The sequence below is a fragment of the Apaloderma vittatum genome, unplaced genomic scaffold (assembly GCF_000703405.1).
Source record: "Apaloderma vittatum isolate BGI_N311 unplaced genomic scaffold, ASM70340v1 scaffold19340, whole genome shotgun sequence".
Lineage (NCBI taxonomy): Eukaryota > Metazoa > Chordata > Aves > Trogoniformes > Trogonidae > Apaloderma > Apaloderma vittatum.
The window spans coordinates 1-16,718 of record NW_009696472.1 but is presented as its reverse complement, the minus strand read 5'-3'; the positions used below and the strand labels follow the sequence as shown (position 1 = coordinate 16,718).

Sequence of the window (16,718 nt, the reverse complement as noted above, 5' to 3'; positions counted from 1 at the left end):
GCGCTCTCAGTCCCGTTCAGCAGAAAAAGCACCTGGCGTGTCCAGGCGGAGCAGTGGGGCAGCTGGTCGAGGGGGGAAAAGATGTTTTTTTTCAGCATCCGTTCCACTCACTGGGCTGCTCCGAAACCCTCCTCTAGTCCCACTGCAGGCACAGCCAGGAGGACTCGCAGAGACAACAACTCAAAGCTGTTGCACACTTTGTGCTGATAAATAAAATAAACCAAAGGAAGTGGATAATACACTTGGTGATGCTGCGTGCTCCCAACTTCAGCACGCAGGCGGAGGTATTCTAGGTCACCACCGGACATCACAGCTTGCAGAAGTGATCAAAGGAGTAACAACGACTACCAATGTAACTACACTTGCAATCGAAATAACCGATTTCTCCTCTTTCCAGTTTGTAGTTCAGCTAGGACTCAAAAAAGTTCATGTGCTTATACAAGAGCAATAAAAAAAATTAAATATTTATTTTGAATAACAAGCTTAAGTTCAAGCTGCAATGTTGGCAATGTAGATTTTAAAACACAGATCACAAAAGCGTGCAGAAAAATGTATGTGAGCAAAGAACAAAATAATACTAAGAATTATACTAAACAGCTGCTGATTTTAAAGGAAAAAAAAGGCTTGTAATCACTATACAAAATATAAAATGTATTAAACACTACCATCCACAGAACAGAGGTTTATTTTAGTTTGATTATATTTAAAAATTATTTGTGTAGTTATTTATATGGTGAATTGTAAATGAATATTATACAGTAACCTCCTTTTGGTCTGCAAAACCTTTGTTGCACTATAGCACATCCAATCACATTGCAAAAAAAAAAAAAAAAAGAATTATTTTTCCTTACTATCAATAAAGAAAACAATCATTTGTAATACAGTAAATATTGTCAGGTCTACAAATAATGAAATTAAAAATGACTCCTTCGACTCTGAAGCACTTTCCATGCAAAGTCAGCACTTGCTCGTTTAAACAGAGTGCACTACCAAGCAATGTCCAGGGTCGTAGATGCTCTTGGTAAAACTATACCTTACAAAAAAAATTTAAAAAATAAAATAAAATCAAAGATTGAATGTAATCATGCAACCCTCTTACTACCAAGTATACCCACTGTGTCGCTTATCAATTTATTGCCTTTTTGGAATATCACTCAAGGCATCAAAATTAGACTTATGATAAATATACATATAATGAAAGGACACAAACTGCTATTTGACACTACTACTGGTAATGTCTGTGCTACGTGAAAGCACCTTTAAAAAGAGCCTATGCGGCAAGAGATAAGTGTCTAAAGATTCAAAATGAATCAACAGTATTGGATAACAATATAATTCTCAACTCAGAAGCTGCCTCAAGATTAGGTGCATCTTCAGTTAATGTAACAGGAAAAAAAGGCAATGGATTTTATTTCATTAATTGTATCCACTCATAAACTGACCTAAGGCCACCAGATGTGCAGACACAACAAGTTTTCTTTTCTTTTTACAGTTCTTTAAATTGTAGGATGATAAAGGAATAGATCTATTTAAAAACAAACAACTATTTCATCTACATTAAGAGGTGGCACCGGGCGTTGGGTTCACGTTCTGAGTGGCCACCTGTGGTGCGACTTCAATGATTCGTGGTTTGTCTATAATTCTGGCCGTGCGGTTGCCCTTCTCTACAATGCCAATAATCCATGCTTGGTGACCTTCCCCGTATTTTGGAGACTTGATCTCGGCACAGAAACGTGCTGCCTGTTCTCGTGGTAAACAGATGAGGAGGCCTCCTGCAAAGAAAAAGAAAAAAAAAAAGTAGAGCATTAAAATATCTGACTGCAAAGCATTTCAACCTTGATCTGCCAAATCCCTATTGAGACAAACACTTGGTGACTTCAGCGGGTTCTGTCAAACTCTGGGACTCCCAAGAGAAGACACGGTGGAAGTCTGAGCTCTTGCTTTACAGAAAGAAGTTTGTGCCTGGATCCAGTGTTCAGTGGGTGTGTAAATGAAGCCAAACACACACAAAAGATGTTGGCAAAAGGACATCACGCTGATGCCAATAAATGACATCCTGAAACAGCACCAGCATTGAAAACTTCCAACCGAGGACCAAAGTGCTTCTACGCAGAAACATTTTTTATAAAGGTCATATTCGGACACCTATAACCACATACTGGTAGCAGCTGATCCAGTAAGCAATCCCATTGTCTGCCGTGAAATCACTCATCAAAGTAGGGGCTGTTACCAGAGAATGCAAGAGGCAGAAAATTAAACACAGGCTTGATCCAGTGCTCCCTGTGACAGTCCCTTTGACCTCTCTGAGAATTTTTTAAACTTTTTTTGGCCTTCCCTGGAAGATTTTTTTCTTTCCTCAAAGACAACTGAAATAGTATTTACTAATGAATGCTTTTCAGAATCAGCACAATAACTAGGTAGCAAGCTTACCATTCAGCTTTTAAACCTAAGAATACTTTCATTCTAAGAACCCCAAAGCACTGAAGGAGGGGGCTTGGTGAGCGAATACTAGAATGAGTTTCATTGTCAGCTCTGGCTCAAATTTCCAGGGGCCTGCATCCAGATCATTAAATGTTTTGATGCTACTCTTTATTACTAGACCATTCAGCTTTTCTGTACTCCTTACCTTTTTTACAGTTAAGCTACATTGCAAACGTGTGAAGCACTGCAAGACGGAGGAGCAAACTCATCTGCAGGTGCCTAATTAAACCTCAGAGCACTGTACGCGACACGCAGCTCGCATCCACATGCCGTGCTGCAATCTGACACACGGCAGCCTCTTGTAAGGGAGGTTAAAATATCATCTCCTGCTGGAAAATGTTTGGTGAACACAGGCAAGAGAGCATATTCACGTAAATGGGGCTCTTGGCACACACTGAGGCTTGCTTCAAGAGTTATTTGACCCAAAGTCTTCTTGTCCAGGCAAAGGGCATCAACCAGCAGTGTAAGTTGTGCCACCAGCTTCTGAGCCAAGCCTGGGGGCAAAGGGCCACCTGCTGAGCTGGCCACCCTGGGCTCGGTGCCACCTCCTCCTCCGCAGGCCTTGGACAGCTTTTGAGCACCACTGGCACCTTCCTGTTTGCTTTTCCAAAGCAAACTCTTCTTCCTGGTGGTGACTAAAGACACTTTTAATTTAAGGCCATAAGGAAGAAGCAGCTACTGAACATGAGGAATTATTTATAAGGACACGTAGAAGGGTGAAAGTTATTTTTTAGGTTCTATATGAAGCAAATGAGTGTGCCATCCAGAAAAACGCCTGCCTCTCTCAGGTGTTTCAGAACATAACATCAAGGTAATTCCATCAAAACAAAAAAAACCCAGAAGCTTGAAAGACAGCATTTAAGTTACTCCAGATGTAAGAGACGAATCAGTTGTGATGGAATAATGTGCCACTGCCATGGAAGGCTCTAGATCAAACTTACGTCATAGTGCAAGTGAGTCAAGGCAAAGGCTTAGTGGTGCACAGAAGGTGCTAACTAGCCAGAAAGGAGGAACAGAAGCTACAGTGAAAATGGAAATAGGAAAAAGCACAAGAATAATCTTCACTCAACTATCTATTCCCCACACACTCTCTTTCTGCAATTCTGAGCCACTTTTGTACGCGTACTCTGTTAACACTCTTTGGCAAGATCAGAAAAACATACAAAATTCCAGTTTCCAATCAAAAATCACTCCCCACCTGCTGGCTGCATCCCACAGTTTTAACAATAACCCTTAACCAAGGCGACAGGCTCAGTAGCAGGATTCTGATCTGCAGGGATTGTAATTATTTCTCTGATGGGCTGAGCAGTTTCTTTAACCCTCTGGGTAAGTCCTTCAGGTTTTCCAGTATGCAATGCTGTGGCGGTTTTTGTGTTGTGGACAATTACAAGAAGTCTTCACCTGTGCAAGGTCACAGCCACCACGTGCTTAAGCTGTTGCAACGTGCCTGTGGAACATAAAGCAGCAGCGCCACTCTGCACCGAAGCAAATCGCGTTTCACAGCGTAACAAGTTTCTGAGGTCTGCATCAGCCACTGCCTGAAGACGAAGCGAGTGGGCTGCAAGCGGAACGGACATCGGCGTGGTGGTTTGAGAGCTCGCTGCCCGCTTCTTTTGGGGGTCTGTGCTGGTTCACCTTGCTAAAAACCTAAAGGGTTTTATTAGGAGGTTTTGAACACTGATGGGTTTAATTGTCCTAACGCAAGCCGGGAACTGGACAGAAAACTTCAAAAGCAGATTAGACAAAGCTTTGCAATTAAGAGCAGAGATGCGAACAGTTCATGAATCGAAACCAAATGTCCTTGCTCCTGCTAATGGCTTTCTCCCACAATGACTAACAAAACGATGAGATCATTAGCCTTGCCTCTTGCCAGGTACTAACAGAAGCCCTTCTTTTCCACCCATCTGTCTACTTCCACGAAATCTGCACAAACACTACGTTGTTGAGATACCGCTGCCGCACTAAAAAAGTTGGCTGACACCTGTCAACGGTTTAGTAGAAGAGCGCTGGGAAAAACACACACATCCATGATTGAAACTAACTGCCTGATCACAACGCTAACTTTTACCAAAGAGTTACCTAAGAGAGAGTGCAAAATCATGTAAAATTGCAATTTTAAGGAAATACACCATAAGCAAATGTGCCTGGAGGATGGAACAGATGACAAAACAGATCTTTCCAACACTGACTTTTGTCAACAGGTGCCCAGCAAATATGCACTGGAAAAAAACTAAGAGTCTTAAAATCCATTCAGATCATTTTCCAGTAAATTTCTCACTGCCTGCCCACTCTGCTGAAAAACATCTGTTCAGAAAAGAAGCTACAGAGAGCGTATTTCTTGAAGTTTAAGACGAGAGAAAGGGCGTGTCGGTATTTCAGTATCAACAGCCCCAAGCAGCCCCCATCCTCACAAGCAGAATACAGGCACAGCAGACATTTGCCTTCATATAAACCAATGCCAGGACATGTAGTGTGCGAACAGCCCGGGTGTCTGAATGCTCACGAGCTGTCCCAGCACGCTGTGCCCAAGCTAAAACCCGCTGCTGCCAAGGGAGGCTAACCAGCGGGAGCTGAAAGCCAACGGGGCTGCAGTCTCACAGCTTTCAGAGCAGAGCCACTGCCTGCGTGGTTATGGATCTTTCTCAAATTTGGCAGGCGCCACCCCGTAACAAATCCCTACAGCCACGTCTCATGTGAGAAATGCAACGCTGTGATGAAATCAAATGTATCTGTTTTGAGGCACCCAAAGTTCACAAACAAGCACATATGCCCTGCTGGTTTTTTCATCATCTGTGTTGAAATGTGAGCCCTTCAGTGTTTCAAAGACATCTCTTGCTCAGTCCCAAAAGAGACTCTAAAGTAGACTATTTTCTGCTTCCAAGTACTCTCGCAGCAGTGCCTACATCCGCACTGGTTTATGTTTCTGCAGTGAAAAGACAGAACTGGATATCCCCGGGGCGCAGGATGGGCAGCTCTGAAGACTTGAGCGCTTGGTTTGTCGCTGAACCACTCCCTGGCCAGCTGCTGTACAAACCTCTGCCACAGCTACTCACCTGAAAGGGCATCTTGCAGTTCCCACTCTGCATCCGCATTACTTTTTGGACTCTTTGCAACTGATACCAAATGCTACTGCTCTGGTTATGTGAACTCCTGGGTAGTAAAAATCTGTCTGGTGCTACCAACCTTATTGACAAGGCTTGCCAAACTGCCACCAGATATTTCTGATCTCTGCTGACTGACGCTGGACTTGAACTCTTGAGAGGGTTCACGTCTCATATCCTATTACACAGCGTGTGAGCCATACAGCCTCTGTAGGACAGAATGTCTGTTTAAACACAGATGGCTAAGGAACAATTCAGCAGATCATGGTAAGCTGCGAATTCACTAGGGGAAAAGTTTATGGCTCTCACTGTGATGCTTCTTTCCAGATCTTGGGACTGTTTTGCTTCAAGAGGCCGCCTCGGTTTTGAACGGCAGAGAACTTGGATAATATTTTAGGAGAGCAGGAAGAGGGTGGAGAAATGAGATAAGAGAAAAGACAGATTTTTTTGCTACACCTCCTCCATTTCTCATACAGAAAGAAAAGTCATACTGAAGAATAAAAACGAAATGGAACAGGACAGGAGATTCAAGAAGAAAATGAACAACAGAGACTCACAGCAGAAGACAGCGATCATGCTAGTCAGCAAAGTGGCCTACATTTAATAATAAGGCAACCTTCAAACATCAGAAGTTCTTATCACCTGAGGACTTTTAAAAAGCTTATCTGATATAAACTTGGTGTCCATAGCCTGATTTTCAGTACGCCTGTTGTATTCACTGTCACAGCAATTACAGCTTTTTTAACTAGTGCACTCAAGTAACAAAGCGGTCAGAGAATAAATTCTTGGGGGGTTTTGTGAGTTTTGGTTTTTGCGATTTTTTTTTTTCTCCTGCTAGTCACAGTCCCTTAAAGTCAGATTTCACATATGTAACGGAGAAAATCTATATTCTTGGACGTTGGTATGCTGTGGACAGAGAAGACCTCAGTCACTGAGACAGGGTCCATTCAGCACTGAACTTCACGCACATTCATAATAAGAAACAAAACACTCATTTGCCTGGCAAACCTACTGCAGGTGCCTTTACCTTTGAGAAAACTGTCAGCTGTGCTGGGATTTTCAGATACTCACTGTTCTGGAGTAAAAAGCTAAGAAAAAAAAGTTTCAGAAGAAGAAAAAAAGGTTTCAAAAGAATTCAGAATCATCACTGCAAAATGCTCTAGATACAGCGAGGGTTTCTGCATCAGTGTTTCATAAGGAAGTAGGCAGCATTCAGAACAGGACAGCGGTTTGGAGGTTGAGCTGAAGAAGTTAACTGCGATCAGTTGTGTGGCTAATACTCATCAGCTTGGCTATATGCCCAACCAACTGCAATTCTGAATGCAAAGCACAGGACTTGTACAATTGAAAAGTTATTAAATTCTAACGTGGAGGTGTAGGAAAGGAAGAAGGTGCCAGAACCGTCACCTACCTGAAGTCTCCGGACAAGTCCCATGCATGAGGCCAAACATATTGCCACAAGCCTTACTGACAGCAGCCATCTTAGCAAGAACAGGAAGGTTATGAATAACGAAGGACACCTCATTTCGCTGCTGCTTGGCAAGGTTTTGTGCATGCCCCAGGATTCCAAATCCTGTGATGTCTGTAGCTGCATGTGCATTGAAAGTGTGCATGAGTCCAGCAGCTACAACAGAGAGAGGGAATAAAAATCAAATCAGATAAGAAAAAAAAATCAGGAAAAGCAATGCTTCAATAATACTGTGCATAGTTTGACTGAAGCAACATAACTTTAATTTGAATCTGATTACAGAATCACAAAATGTTCGGGGTTGGAAGGGACCTCTGGAGATCATCTAGTGCAACCCCATGCCAGAGCAGGATCCCCTAGAGCAGGCTGCACAGGATGGTGTCCATGCGGGATATGAATGTCCCCAGAGAAGGAGGCTCCATCACCTCTCTGGGCACCTGTGCCAGGGCTCTGTCACCCTCAAAGCAAGGAACTTCTTCCTCATGTTTAGATGGAACATCCTATGTTCAAGTTTGTGCCTGTCACCTCTTGTCCTGTCACTGGGCACCACTGGAAAAGGCTGGCCCCATCGTCCTGACACCCACCCTCTAAGTATTTATAAGCATTGACAAGATCCCCCTCCTCAGTCTTGTCCAGACTAAAGAGCCCCAAGCCCCTCAGACTTTCCTCATAAGAGAGACGTTCTAGTGCCCTAATCATCTTCGTTGCCCTTTGCTGGCACCCTCTCCAGTAGTTCCCTGTTCTTCTTGAACCAGGAAGCCCAGAACTGGACACAGCACTCCAGATGTGGCCTCACCAGGGCAGAGCAGAGGGGGAGGAGAACCTCACTTGACTTACTGGCCAAGCACTTCTTGATGCACCCCAGGAAGCCATTGGCCTTCTTGGCCACGAGGCACATTGCTGGCTCATGGGTATCCTGCTGCCCACCAGGACTCCCCCAGACCTTTTTCCCCAGAGCCACTTTCCAGCAGGTTAGCACTCTCATCTCTAGTGCTCCACAGGGTTACTCCTCCCCAGGTGCAGTACCCTACACTTGCCCTTGCTGAATTCCATAAGGTTTCTCTCTGCCCAACTCTCCAGCTGGTCCAGGTTAGTGTTTAAATTAATAATAAAAAACCATAATCAATCATGCTTGAAGGGAACTGGGCTTCACCAGTGCTGCATGCAATCCTTAAAAAATTCAACTGGTATTTAAGGTATTAAATCACACTGAAAATCGAGCACTCAAGTTGTATTTATGAGCATGTTCTATTAGACATGTGCTAACAATTTATATTAGTCTAAGAAATAAGGGTTTGCTCCAGATTCAAACTCCCCAAAGCTGAGGACCAGAGATGTTGTGAGTCCAGTTCTGCTGCATCAAGGGCAAGGACCAGACTCCTCCTGTACCGGTTTTCTCGGATCTCTTGCCCTGCCACTTTGTAAAAAGATCACATCAGAACTTAAGTTCTGGACACTTAAGGTTGAAGAGCTTAAGAACAAAGCCTGCAGGTGGTGGGGGAAGGGCCTCCGCCTCCCCACCTATGCATTCATGACATTCTTGGACATTTACAACTGCAGAGCCCTGGGTGGGAGAAGGGCACCTCTGCATGCAGGACAATGGCTCCAGTTAAGAATATTAAGTGCTGTTAAAGGTGCCTGACAGAGTGGAGGAACACAAAAACAAGAATGCTTTGCTCTTCTTTGGTGCTTCCCAATACAAGAGCAGGACCAGAGCTCTTTCCAATAAAGCAGTTCCAGTCATTTATTTTTTCCTGGAAGACTTTGTGAAAGAATGAAAAACCAGTGGGATGACATAACAAATACCAAATGAAAACTGAATAAACTATCACTGTTCCTTCAGTTGAGAAGGAAACAAGTAATTCGATTCTCTGCTTCTCCAAAGATCAGTTGAACAAAGAAGGGAAATGCTGGATTAGAATTTTTAGGGTAAAAGCAGACGCTTGCCTCTACCAAAATTAAAAGGGGAAAAGAAATAAAATAAAATAAAATAAAACCCAACAACACAAACCCAGAAAAAAAACCAAGCTACACATTCCACACTTTGGGAAGCACACATTACTACAGAATTAAAAAATAAAAATGCAAATTGAAGTGTACAAACCCAAAGTGGTTCTCCTTTTTAATTCTATTTCAATTTTCTTTAACCTTATTACAGTCAGGCCCTCAGGAGCTCTCTAGGTACAGAACATGAGCCAAAAATCCAATATATTTCCCTTTAAAACATCCTCTAACTCACTGGGATGTTACTTGCAGCACCCACATGAGTCATAATCAGCTCCAGCAGTATTTGTGGGTTTTGCTGTATAATTAAAAGAGGGTGTTTGATTTTAATTTGTTTAACTGAACAGCAGAAAGATAAGGCAGAAGGAAGGGGTAAAGTAGCTGTGTCACATTTCCTCCCGGCAGTGAAACAGAATTAAATATGGAACAGGAAAAACTCACAACCTTCCCTCTGTATCCCCAAGACACACCTCTGTTCTTACCTGTTCTGTTCAGTCGTGCCATGTTCATCATTGCTTCCTGGTAGGCTAGTTCTACATCCTCTTGCGTTACTACTAGTTTGATTTTATTCCACTTTTCTGGCTAATGGATGAAACAAAAATGATTCTTTAAGATTTTCAGCTCTAAATTTTATAGCACACCCTTATTAATAAAACCCAAAACAAACAAAAAACCCAACCCTCATCTGAAATGTATTTTTAACTTTTCAAACTCAGTTAAAGAGGGGCAAAAGGTTCAACAGCCAGAGGCGTGTGCCTTACTCTGCTGTATCTAAGTGAAGTTCATTTAAAGATTTGTTAGGCACTAAGCACTTCAGATCTTGTTTTCAGCAGCAGAACGCAGTGGAATAACCTATCCTAGGGCAAAGGATACTAGGGCAAGGCCACTCTCTGGCTTGAGCTCTGCAGTTTGTTGCTCGATGTTGGGATTTATCATCTCTGGCTTCTTGGTGTGTTAAGAGAAAATTCTTGGACACTGGTCTGAGGAAAGCATGCTAAGGCAGGATGGAATTGCTCTAGTGAGTTAGGATGATGACAGGTTCATAAACTTCCTTTACAGCTGAACAGCAGGATCTCTTCCACCCATTCTCCAGTGCCTTGCACGGACTGATGCCTCCATCACATTATTCTAAGTAATGCTCTTCATCCCAAAGGGGTCTCAGGACAACTTGGAGGAGGTACCATTATAAAGAGCAATTGTTTCATTCAAAGCTGAAGTAATTCCAGATCCAGAATGAAACAAAGCAACCTTTTAGTTGTTAACAGCAAAACCACAAACTGGTTTAATTTTCTTCTTTTTTTTTTGCAATGGAAATAAAATTACAGAAAACAAAGTAAATAAAAATAGGATGTTTGAAGCCACAGTGCCTGCACTGCCATTCCATAGAATGAATCCATAGAACAAACTTCTTAGTAAACCAAAGGTACAAAAACTACTAAGCACTGGTATATGATGCTGCACTGCTGAAAGACCTTGTCAAAGAGGTTTTTATCCTTAGAAAATGGGTCTTGACTTTGAGGGGTGTAAGAGAATCCAGAAACGGCAAAACAGAGAAAGACTGTTCAGCCAAAACAAGAAATTTGTTAAAGTGCAACCACTAAGATCAGAGCTCCTGAAATTACACTGAACTGCATCTGATCAATTAAATAAGAGAGCAAGCAAAAAATAATTAAAAAAAAGAGGCTATTAGAGAGGGGACAAGAATAACGATTATTCTTACTGCAGATTTGACTGAAAAACATGAGCAGTCATTCTGCCTTATTTTTCAAAAACATGGTTCTGTTACGGAAACCAGTCATACAACGGGAGCGGAAATCACAAATGAGGTGGAAGCAGAATGCAAGGCTGAGGCTAGTAGAGCGACGAACACAGGTAGTATACAAATTAGATGCAAATTCCTCTCCAGTATAGCAACTGGATACTTGGGTTATTAGACAGGAAATAAAAGTTCACGAAAATCCTCAAAGAACTTTTAAAAATCAAGCTTGGATTTCCAAACGGGAAGGGTCTGTAGGCAACAGTAAGGGCTAGAAAACTCCTTCCAAAGGGGTGCGTCACAGCAGCCCCTGATGAAACAGGAACAGGCAAAGGGATGCCAGGTATTTTAATTTGTTTTGCAGCCATGTATCTCTACACTCCAGTCTTCCTTTCTTGCCTGTGCATAAATTTGCTGTACTATGTACCTTCTCCCACATACTTTCCAATATGAAGTCCAATTCCCTACCAAAATCTGATTTATGGGTGGATATTTGTGATGGGTACTTCTAGTTTTCTACTCCTTTGCAAAACAAAGCTGAAGAAAAGGCAGCACAGCAACTCAGAAATTTTCCTACCACAATCAAAGATATATGCTCTTTACACATAATAGAAGGATTGATTTCATTGTTGTCCTCATTTTTCAGGCCTGAAAGTGTTTCTGGTTGACAGTCAAGGAAATTAGAAGCACTAGAAATATGTGGAGATTCAGAATATCCTTAATTTGCAAGTCTGTTTGTCAGTACAATAATAGATACATTAAGAAGTAAGATTCTGGCCAGAAAACATACTGTAAAATTGGTGTTGTGTTGTTTCACTTCATTTTCATATCAAGATTATTAGAGGCCCTGATCCTTATATATGACTGGAAAATGCAGCATTCTGCAGAGGTCAAAACTGCTAGACCAGACCCTATGAAGAAGGAAAAAAATATTTTTTCTTGTTGCTCATGCTTCAGGCTCCAACGAAGGTTTGAGCTGGCTCTTTCCCACTTTTGCTAACGCAGGCTTTGTAATTAAAATTCATCTGACAATGTAGTGGCCAACAGCCAAGACAAAGTAGATTCCAGCTCACTCCTCTGCCAGTCTATTGGCTCAGTGGTCCCAAAAGTAGAAAAGATGCATGTTTTTAAAGTGTAAACTGAGCAATTACGATTCTAAAGACACGTACTGGGAGCCAGACAACATAAGCAGATGCCAGTTTTGCAGTCACTTTTCAGTTCACTACTTACAATTTTGCCCGAAGTAACAGATGGAACTACTTCTACATACATAATGCCGCTAGAAATATTCTTATTGGATGCACAGGGTAATACATGTGAAACATAAATATATTTCCATGTACACAAGCAGAAAGCCCATGAACACAGACAGCAATCTTGGCCTAACTGACATCAGTAAGTTTTGCCAATTACTTTGGCAGGTGGAGTAGGGCATAATTTTACCCAGGGTGCTAGCCTGTTGTTCTGTTAGTAAACAATTCTGTTTATTACAGCAATGCCTGAGAACTAACTCAGAATTAGATGCAATTACGATGGGCTCACTAAGCACAAAACAGTAAACTGTCTCTTCCACACAAGTTGTGCACATTAGCAGGTAAGGCTGACACACCAAGGAGGAAGGAGGAGAGGTGGTAGATCATTCCCAGTTGAGCCCTCAGTGTACTTATGACACCGATGAACTTCATCATTTTGAGGTTTTGAGGGAATGAGGAATGTCACCTTTAACTCACATCCATCCTCCCTATTTCTTTTTTTGCAGCGTACTCACAATATCCAGCCACTGGTGGACAGCTACAGCCACTTGTGTTCCCAAGGGTTTAGTCAATACAAGCACGTCTCCTGGCACTGCATTGTCTGGCCTGAAAACAAAGAATTCATATATTAATTACACAGAGAAATTCACACGCATTATTAGGAATAAGTGCTTATAATTACGTTTTTGCAGACCTGTGTATCTTGATGCACAGTTAAAAACCCAAACCAACTGCAGAATTTGCCCTTTGGGATTCATCACCATGGGGTATTATTCAGCAAAATACTGAAAACTTATTTAAAAGTGCTAATTCTTTTTTCTTGAAGTAGAACAACGCTTGCAGTCAGACACACCCAAGATTACATCTTTTCTTTCAATTTACTGAAGATACAAGGTAAAAGAGGAAAAAAAATTGACCTTTGTTACTCAGGGCATAAGATAATCGTCAGTAGGATCATGAACCAGTTCATTTGTGTAGTGTAACATGCCACAACGGGACATTCAAAATCATCTACCATTAAACAGACAGAATGCTGTAAAGACGGCAATTCTGTAGTTCCCTACAGCCATTACCAAGATAATTGGGAGACGGTTTAAAATTTATGTATAAATACCACATAAATTTATGTCCCAAATCAGCCTTCAAAACCTTTAAAGATTAGATGTCTAACTCTCCTGTCAAAAGGAGAACAGGATCAGAAAATACTGGGGGTTGGGGAGATGTAAAAGGGCATCCTGTGTAAAAAAGCAAATATGTACAAAAGAGATGTGGCATCTGTTGAGTGCCGAGGACAAACACAAGCAGGAGAAGGTACTGCTTTACTCATCAGGAGAGAGATCACAAGATCACTACACAGTATTTAAAGGATTTTTACTGTATTCCTTCAAACCAGTGCCTTTGACTGTTAAACAGTTTAACTTACATTATAAATTCATTAGGCTGACAGACTGTTGTGGCCACTCCTCCTAAAACAATCCAGGGATTTAGCACTGTTTGGCCACCAGTAACAGATGTTCCTGCCTCTTCTGCTGCATCTTTGAAACCCTGGATAATTAGAGGCATCACTTTGTCTCTTTCCTAGAGATCAAAACAGAAGTCAGAGTTCCATACACAGCAGTGCTACTCATTTCAAGACTGGTCCAGGGCTTTCCGTCACTCAAGCCAAATGTCACTCAAGGCAAATGCCTTAGACGCAAATAGTTCACAACAGAAAAGCCAATCTTAGGAAGAGGTCAAACTCCTGAAAACTGCACATTACCCAACAGAGGTATGATTTTACAGCTCTTTGTAAAAGAGGTTAAAAAGATATTCTTACACCGAATAAACATTCTTCAAAAGGTCATATAAAAGTAAGGAAGTCAGAGCTCTGGAAACTCAGAACAACTATCCTGCTGCTGCAGTCAGGTACAGCCACAGCAGTGCAGTGCAATACGGCAAATTCAAATCAAGCTGCTTTGGCCTCCACTAACCTGCAAAGTTTCAACTTATTTCCTTCTAAGAATAAATATGCTCTTCGCATCAGAGCAAAACAAACACGCTGATCACTTCCACAAAAGAGAGAGAAAGAGAGAGAGAGAAAGAGAGAGAGAGAAAGAGAGAGAGAGAGAGAGAGAGAAAGAGAGAAAGAGAGAAAGAGAGAAAGAGAGAAAGAGAGAAAGAGAGAAAGAGAGAAAGAGAGAAAGAGAGAAAGAGAGAAAGAGAGAAAGAGAGAAAGAGAGAAAGAGAGAAAGAGAGAAAGAGAGAAAGAGAGAAAGAGAGAAAGAGAGAAAGAGAGAAAGAGAGAAAGAGAGAAAGAGAGAAAGAGAGAAAGAGAGAAAGAGAGAAAGAGAGAAAGAGAGAAAGAGAGAAAGAGAGAAAGAGAGAAAGAGAGAAAGAGAGAAAGAGAGAAAGAGAGAAAGAGAGAAAGAGAGAAAGAGAGAAAGAGAGAAAGAGAGAAAGAGAGAAAGAGAGAAAGAGAGAAAGAGAGAAAGAGAGAAAGAGAGAAAGAGAGAAAGAGAGAAAGAGAGAAAGAGAGAAAGAGAGAAAGAGAGAAAGAGAGAAAGAGAGAAAGAGAGAAAGAGAGAAAGAATCTATTTTATTTTTTTCTGCTTCAGAGAGATGTTACAAAGCTGGCATAAGCAAACCAAAAGTATCTATGCAGACTGACACACTAACTGGCAATGAGACGCTGCCTTGCCCTAAACTGACAGAAGCAGGAACTCCATGTCAGTGGAGACAACAGTATTAGCAGCAGAAGATGACAATGCATTGCCACAGGAAACCAAACTTTTAGCAAGTGACCTCAGAACGTTTATGTAGCAAGACCAATACTACAAATTAAGACATTCAATAAAACCACCTCCTCTTTAACAGGGTTCAAACTTTGAGGAGAAAACACACTAAAGGTAAATACATCCTAAGCATGTTTAGCTATTCAAAAGTAAGTATCAAAAATCTTACCCTATCTGTCATTTTATTGCTGATTCCAAGAAGCATCAACATGTTGTCACATTCTGTGACCCCCATGGCATAAAGGTCACTTAGGACATTGGCACACGCTATCCGTCCCTGAAAAAGAAAGACAGACACATACAAAAAAAAAATCTGCAAGACTGTTTGTGAACGTTCAAACACCAGGCAGGAACAAAATTTCCAGCGTGAGCTTGCGCTCTGAGACAGCTGCTTATTCCACAGGCTCCTGCGTTAAGAAACCCAGTTAAAGATGTGGTATGATCCGCTTTGTGCAACGTGCCCTTCCAGAAGTGCAAATACTTGTTCCCTTTACAGGTAAGGAGAGAACTCATCCCAGCTGTCCTGGTCAACGTCCTCTCTCACTGACTACACAGGAAACCCACACTGAGTCTAGACCGGATGCATTTTAGAGGCCAAAATTAAGCTTGACAAAGTCTAGCATTGACAAGAAGCTCAGTTTACTTAATCTGTTTCTATTAACTTGATTCCAGCACAAAACTGCAACACTTGATAAAGACTCCTATGTAAGTCACAACTGTTGGGAAGCTAATCCAAAAACCATGTATTGCTGTACCTCTCCTGTGTTGGAATACGCAGGAGACAGAGATCTTGATGAGAAAGCTGCTCCTCTGCACTACCCTTGAGGCCAGGTCTCCACTCCTGTGTTTTTAAGGGAGTACTCTTCCCAGAGGACGTAGTTGTGCTGCCATCCCCCAGCCACACAAGTGCTGCTTCTGTCAGGAAGCCATTAAGAACGCGTCTGCAGAAGACAGCACGTGCAGGGGATTAAGGGGCTCCGGACCCCCAGAAGATGGCCTTGTCACCGCTCAGGAGGGCGCGCAGCTGCTCAGGGGAAACGTCTGTCTCCTGCCACTTGCATGGTGGGGGAGATGTGGCTACTCTACCCCTTGTTCCGATGACAAGATAAGGCTGAAGTTGCTACAGCACTGTCCTGGTTTGAGCTAAACAGAACCAATTCTGTTCAGTGATTTTACTTTTCTGCTCAATGCCTTCTAAGAGATTGCACTTTCTGAAGGCAGCAGCATGTTTTTGCAGACAGTGTCTGCTACTAGAAGTGATACAACTCGATGTTTATAGTTACTACCAGAGATTGGTATGCAGGAAGGCTCTTGCTTGTATTTGCTCCTATAGAAACTAAGATCACTTCTGGATCCTGGTGCCATATCGGGCGTGCCAGGAAGTAAGAGGGGTCACAAAGAAATAAAAAGGCTGCACCTCCAGGGAAGAGCAGACAGGACAGGTCACCCAAAACTGACCAAAGTACTCCATTCCATATACATCGTATGCACTTTATAAAGCTGAGCGATTACAACGGTTAAGGACTTGAGGAAGTGTGGCCGGGATGATCGGGCAGTGAGGTGGGCTGGGAACTGGTTGAACGGAAGAAGTCAGAGAGCTGTGGTCAATGGGGCAGAGTCCAGTTGGAGGCCTGTGTCTAGAGGAGTCCCTCAGGGGTCAGTGCTGGGGCTGTTGCTGTTCAATATATTCAGCAATGACCTGGACAAGTGAACAGAAAGCACTGTCAGCAAGTTTGCTGATGACACAAAACTTAGAGGAGTGGCTGACACACCAGCAGGCTGTGCTGCCATTCAGAGAGACCCAGACAGGCTGGAGAGTTGGACGGGGAGAAATTTTGTGAAATACAGCAAGAGGAAGTGTAGAGTCTTGCACCTGGGAAAGAA

At 42.3% G+C, this 16,718-nt stretch overlaps 1 protein-coding gene across 1 annotated transcript; it reads right to left on the bottom strand.

Annotated features, from left to right (window-relative positions):
• Window positions 1–391: 391 nt before the first annotated feature.
• Window positions 392–15,241, bottom strand: SEPHS1 (selenophosphate synthetase 1; the record flags this gene model as incomplete). The annotated part of the gene is made up of 6 exons (XM_009875034.1): window positions 392–1,772; window positions 6,994–7,206; window positions 9,537–9,636; window positions 12,579–12,669; window positions 13,487–13,641; window positions 15,004–15,241. Coding segments are annotated over 6 exons (1,012 nt in total), but the record flags the coding sequence as incomplete, so codon positions are not given.
• Between the last annotated feature and the right edge of the window lie 1,477 nt (window positions 15,242–16,718).